The 6654-nt window shown below is 46.0% G+C and overlaps 1 protein-coding gene across 3 annotated transcripts in view; it reads left to right on the top strand.

Moving 5' to 3' along the window:
* The first annotated feature begins 1419 nt into the window (after positions 1-1419).
* The window catches only part of RHOJ (ras homolog family member J), a 61194-nt gene continuing 55959 nt past the window's right edge, over positions 1420-6654 (top strand). For all 3 annotated transcript variants that reach the window (XR_004060766.1, XR_004060765.1, XM_030949363.1), the window contains exon 1: positions 1420-2337. Coding sequence is in view for 1 of the 3 variants with exons in the window: in XM_030949363.1 (XP_030805223.1) it covers positions 2160-2337 (178 nt within the window). In the remaining 2 variants the exon portion in view is untranslated. The remainder of the gene's footprint in view (positions 2338-6654) is intronic.

The raw sequence follows: 6654 nt of genomic DNA, 5'->3' as shown, positions 1-6654 counted from the left end.
GTTGCAGTTTGAAGCTAGGAGGATGCACCTGATCCCCTAACTCTGGGAAACACTTCAGTGATGCCTCTGATGGCAGGTGTGACGCTGGGCCTAGCACTGCCTGCTCAGCTGCCTGTTATCAGCAGGGAGGGGGGGATGGATGAGGTGAAGGCACAAATCACTGAATGACCAAGACTCCTGGTTAGAGACAGCACACAGAGCTCCCTGGGGCTTTCCAGGTGAACAGACAAACCTTGCTCACATGTTTTATCCATCCTCCATCCCCTGAAGTGTTCAAGGCCAGGCTGGATGGGGCTGGGAGCAGCCTGGTCTAGTGGAAGGTGTCCCATGGCAGGGGGATTAGGACTAGATGATCTTTGATGTCCCATCTAACCCAAACTTTTACGGGATTCTATAATTGTAGCACCTCTTGGGGAAGGTGTCCAGAGCTGATCCAGCACAGGTAGATCATTGAAGAGCTCTGACAGACTTAGCCAGTCCAGGGGAGGCTGCAGGTGGGTCTGCTGTGCCTCTTCACCACGAACAAATTGAAGGACACATATTTTGGGACTACAGACTTCCATTATTATGGCTGTGTTTGTCCCTACTCCTACAGTTTGGGGATATAAGATTTTCTTTCTAAGGCTGTGTTGCTCTTTGCACTTCCAGGTGTGCACTGGTGTGTACTTTTGATCTCTCACCAGGTGTGAGCAGGGCAGGGGAAGTGTTTATCACCGGTGGAGGGCCAGCAGGGGGATGTTTCCCCCTCTCAAAGACTCCCAGCCTTGTGGAGGAGAAATGCAGTCAGTAGGATGTGCTGGGCTGCTGCACTGGGGTTTGTGTTAGTGTCTGGCTCGTTTCTGCTGGAAATTGCAAAATCTTTCCTGTGAAAGGACAGGGAAGTTTTGCCCTTCATGTACACGTAGGTTGTTGTGAATTTAAATGGGGAGAAGACTTAGGAGGCACGTGAAGCACCGGAACAAGCCAGAGGAGGGGGCAGGAATCATGTAGCTCAAAGCTGGTTTTTCACAGATTGCTATACAGGGGGATGTTTGTTTGTTTAATTTCTTAATTCCTCTAACTCTTAATTCCACTTTATTCTCTCTGTCTGTGTTTACATCTTTACATTAGGAGGTGAAAATCTGTCTTTTTTGGAGGAGAGGGGATAGGGAAAAGGCAAGAGAAACTTTCTGAGTGCGTGAACTGAAAAATCAGTTATTTATTCTTTAAAAGAAACACTTTAAAGAGCTATAGAGACAAAAAGTTGACATTATCTAGCCACTATACCTCCTCTCTGCTACTCCACCTCCCCCTTTCCCTTTCCCAAATGGGAGAAAATACCTATTTGAGATCAGAGGAAGTCGAGCCTGGGATCAGCAGGAATCCCTGGGACAGGGGCAGAGCTCTCAGCATTTCCAGCACTCCCATATTCCAAATTCTCCCCAGTCCTCCTCGCCGAGGCCGACAGCCTGGAGAGCAGCTGGATGGAGCAGAGAGCCTAAAAAACTTCATTCTGCAGGGGGACCTCTAGTGTTTTCCTTTCTCCATGTCCTGGCAGAGTTCCTCCAAAGTACAAATACACACAGAGCTCCCATTGTTTGCAGCCCTTCACAAGCCCACTGATCCTAATATGGAATTCAGCAGGAAACCCATGATTTCCTGACACACAGCAAGCTGGAGAAAGAAAGGAAAAACTCCATTAAAACCCTCCAGACTCTCCTCCATGTAGAAATGAGATGGAAAATGGAGTGGATTTAACAGGAATCCCTGGTTCCTGCGGCCACGCTGGAGGAAGGGAGACGCGGATCGAAGCCCCAGGCTGCTGATATTTTTTGAAGTCGCAATAAAGACTGGGAACGGCCGGGCAGGATGAGGATTTCCTGACTGGGACAAACGAAAAAGGACAGATCACTCTTCTTTTTTCTTTATGCCATTCCTCTCTGTGTGTTTAATTTATTCACCTCGATGATCCTCTTGACTGATCTGGTAACTGTTAGAAGCGGCTGTGACAGCCTGGAAACATTAGTATGATTTCCTGAGTTTGAGATTTGCTGCTCCCCCCACTCCCCCCCCCCTCCTTCTCCAAACTCAGGAAAAGTCAATACAATCGCACTTCATTTTTCCTTCATGTGCACTTGGAAGTCCTGGGAGCAGCAAGAGCAGCAGCGGCAGCAGCAAGAATGAACTGCAAGGAGGAAAATGACAACTGCACTGACGGGAGCAGGAGCAACACCAAGAAGATGCTGAAATGCGTGGTGGTTGGGGATGGTGCAGTTGGGAAAACCTGTTTGCTGATGAGCTATGCCAATGATGCCTTCCCAGAGGAGTATGTCCCCACTGTGTTTGACCACTATGCAGGTAAGAAAGTGCTTTTAAAGACATTTAATCGAGAGCTGCAGGGCAGCCAGGTGGGAGGTGAAGGCAGCTCGAGGAGAGGACAGTTCAAACGGGATCCATGGGTTACTTCTTGTCCAGGAATGTCATTCAGGCCTGGATGGTTGCCAGGCAGCTTAGATGGCAGCTCATAAAATTGGGACCATGCAGGATTTATTCAGAGAACTTATTTGTTTGCTTCTGATTTTTGTCTTGCTTTTGGCAAATAAGAAGCATTAGGGATGCAGTTAAATCCACTGTGTTTTGGGACAACAAATGTAATTCAGCATCTATCACTTTGTATTCTCAGTTAGTTTTTGAAGTTCTGAGCTTTGCAGTTTGCAGTTAGGAAGAATCGCTCTCTCTATATATGTGTATATATATATATATATATGTTATCACAATCTTGTCCCTCTTGGCAAATGATGCATAAATTACAATATTTATACCCTATTTAAGGAATAATCTTTGACAATATATGCTATTTAAGGAGTGATCTTTGAGAAAACCAGCACAGTCTCTTTCCAAGCTGTCAGTACATAACTCCCCTTCCAGAGACGTTTGTTACTCCATCTATAAATAGATTTTAATACTACAACTTGATGGTAGGGAAAAGCAGAAGAGGTGATTGATTTGAAATCTTCATAGGAGGGGAATTTGTAGTATAAGAAAAAAGCACAAACATAATCAAGATCACCAGTGATATTCACTGCATTGCTGTGCAGAACAGACCCACAGATTAAGTACAATATTCACAGGCCTCTCTCTGTAGCAATTACTGACTTTGTCCAGCTGTGTCCAAAGTTATCACACAGATGTTTCACAGGCTAAAACTGGTGTTCAAACATCTGCTTAAATTTTACTATCCCAAATTCTGCTGTTTTTCTTCTCACAGTGCTCCTTTGGCTTATGAGGGTTTTTTAATGAGATCCCAGACACAGATTCTAGAAGCACTGCAAAACTCATTGCTTATCTTGCAGCAGCAGTTGGAGTTTCCCTCATTTTCTCCCCATCTCCTTAAAAACTGAATTTTCATGGCGTGGCTTATCATAGATTTGGTATTCTGTAATGGGAAAAATCCCTGTTTGCATTCTGGCTCTGTGTCAGGCTTAGCAGATGAACTGGCCAAACAAGAGAGCTGTGTAATTGCAGACTCTGATCCGTGGAAATGTGAAGACCTTTTCCTCCACAAGAGTGGGCAGCGTCACTTCTAATGCAAGCAGCTCTCTCTTTTCTCTGCCCTTCCCACCACACAGATTGAGTGATCCCTTTAGAAAAAAAACATTTCCACAGACAAGATATACAACATATATTAAACATAACATATTGCCTGTTGGAAATATGTGCTTCCATGAGCCAAAATCCCTAAGGGCTGCCTTACACTGCAACAGCACCCACTTTCCTGTGATAACTTCAGATCTGCTCACCCTTTACAAAATGCTGATCCCAGCACCCATTGCCCTTCTCCCTCTCTCCTCCATGCCCTGCAAATACCTCTGCCTATGGGAAAAGCCATCCAATAGCTGGTGCCAGACCACGTGGGCATCAGTCTTGGTGGTTTTGGTGTGAGTCTAGGGGGCACACATGTGTGCACCACAAGGGCAGTGATGCCAGCCAGGCAGCTGGCACTTGGTGGGGGCACCACTCTGAGTTTCTCCTCCCTAACCAGCCACAGGTGACTCTCAGGGACTTGCTTTGATTCCCTTTCCTATGTTCTGAAGTGCTGGAAATTGCCACTGGGCTCAAAAGTTATTGAGGGATACGAGGGCTGAGGGAAGGATGGGAAGATGAAGTAGCATCCTGATTTCCTTGGGGTAAAAGGAGTATGAAGGCACTTTTAAATCAAGCCTCATTTTCAGAAGATTTACCCTCTAAAATATCTCCAGCTATTTTTATCTGCCTTCTTAACTACTATAGCACATAAATATAAAAATATTTTCAGTGACAAAACTCATAAAGATAAGGGGGGAAAATAGCTCTGTTTATTAACATGCTGTTCTGAGATAATCCCTGTCCAGTGGCAGTGGTCAAAACAAGCATTGATCACAAATGGAATTTCAAGTTTTTGAGGAATACCATCATTTATTAAACTGATTTCACTACAAAATTGCACACAGAGTCGAGCAGCAGGAATTACTTCTAGAGCAGTGCTGGAAAAAATCCCACTCATAAAAATATTACATGGCATAAAGTATACCACAGCCTATTTAAAATACTGTGGGTATTGACTGAGCAAATAACTCACTTGAGACAACCTTGCCCCTGAGTTTTTAGGATCTTCCATCGGATTTTCCACATTCATCTGCATGGCAGCCCATGATGAAGAGGAGAGGTGGGATAGGAGCACCATGGTCACAGAGGTACCATGGGCATGGTGGCAGCACAGCGCATGGGAAAGCTGCACACATGGACAGATCCTGAAAGGTGTAGGAGGCTCTGGAAAATCACATTTGAATTTACTCCAGGAAAATGGTTTATCTACCCCTGTTCTTGTCACTGCTGAAACCAACTGTTTCAGTTTTCCCAAACAAGCTGAAAACATCAGATTCAATGGTTCATTTCTGTGCTGGAAATGCTCACAAGCAATTAATTTCTGCAGATTTTTGCAAAGCTTCACTTTCCATGGAAGGTTTTCCACCCAGGCGTTATTACCAGCACCGGTGTGTTAGCAAGGGCTTCCTTTTGCCTCACCAGGTCATAGCCTGGTTGTGACTCCTGGGGCATTTACCAATTCACTTCTTCCTAATGGAAAATGTAGGGGGTGGGGAGGGGAAGCATGAAAACCCAAGGATTCCAGTGGTGATCTCAGAGCAGTTTCTCACTGCCACGACTCCAGCAACGGGGGAGACAGTGATGCTCTCCAGCCCAGCTTTGGGAAACGCTCCAGCTGCACCAGTGCCGTGGCCAAGGCCTTAACTGTTCATGGCCCTGAAGCACCAGCTCTGTGCACTTGCTCTGCTGCGTCTCATCTCCTCAGCTCCTGCAGCTGAAGCAGGTGGAAGTAGCAACAGAAGTGGTCAGGGGAAGAAACAGCTGAGTTCCTGCACTGTTAGATGTGCAAGGTGCTTATTCAGTGTCTGTCACATGAAAGAGCTTGAAACCACTTTATAAAATTGGGCCCAACCTGCCTCTAAGAAAATCAAAGGCAGGAGCTGAGTGTCACCCAGGGAAGAAGCAGGTATTCCTGCAGATTACTCACCCAAGGAAGAAGCAGGTATTCCTACTGATAGCTCACCCAGGGAACGAGCAGATATTCCTGCAGGTAACTCACCCAGGGAAGGAGCAGATATTCCTGCAGGTAACTCACCCAGGGAAGGAGCAGATATTCCTGCAGATAACTCACCCAGGGAACGAGCAGATATTCCTGCAGGTAACTCACCCAGGGAAGGAGCAGATATTCCTGCAGGTAACTCACCCAGGGAAGGAGCAGATATTCCTGCAGGTAACTCACCCAGGGAACGAGCAGATATTCCGCAGATAACTCACCCAGGGAACGAGCAGATATTCCTGCAGGTAACTCACCCAGGGAAGGAGCAGATATTCCTGCAGGTAACTCACCCAGGGAAGGAGCAGATATTCCTGCAGATAACTCACACAGCATTTACAGCTCGGACACAGCAGTGCCTGGCACGAAAAGCTCTTGGTGGCTCACCACGTGTGCAGCTGCACTGTACAGAAGTCCAGACCAGTTATTAGCTCCACACTAGTAATATCCTGCCTCAGATTTCACCCACAGTCCACAAAACCGAATTTCTTCAGGGCTTGTTGCCAGTGTTGGGATATGACGGGTGTAGAGTAGGATCAGAGCAATGCCAGACAGATGGGGAGGGCAAATTTGTTACTTGGATATGAAAATGGTTTCTTTCATTGGATGCATGGAGTTTTATGAGTCTGGTTATTTCTCAAGGCATTTTGGAGAGGTTTTGCTGGAGGTCAGAGCCCTGAGTATGTTTCCTTGCTTTGGTGAATTTCCAAATCCTGCACTGGAAGTGTTTAGCCGCAAGGTAATTGGCTATTTCTAGGCAGGCTCACCAAAGTGCTATCCCAGTGACAAACAGGATATTGCTGGCAATAACTGTAACAATAGGGGCTGTTTGGATAGTGAGTAGATGCTTCAAAATGCTGGTTCCACTCTGTCTTTTGAACATCAAATGCTGGTTTTCCGTGAGCAAAGGTCTCTCAGCCAGGGTGACTTGTATTGTGCCTAGCTATGTGAGGTTACAAATGTTTATTTCGGGCTGAGGTTGGGCCAACAAAAAAACTCAATTCAACAGCTAGCAGAGTTGGTTTAATAGTTCCAAA

Source organism: Camarhynchus parvulus, chromosome 5 (genome assembly GCF_901933205.1).
Source record: "Camarhynchus parvulus chromosome 5, STF_HiC, whole genome shotgun sequence".
NCBI classification, from domain to species: Eukaryota; Metazoa; Chordata; class Aves; order Passeriformes; family Thraupidae; genus Camarhynchus; species Camarhynchus parvulus.
The sequence above is the reverse complement of the archived record's forward strand: the minus strand, read 5'-3'. Positions and strand labels throughout refer to the sequence as shown.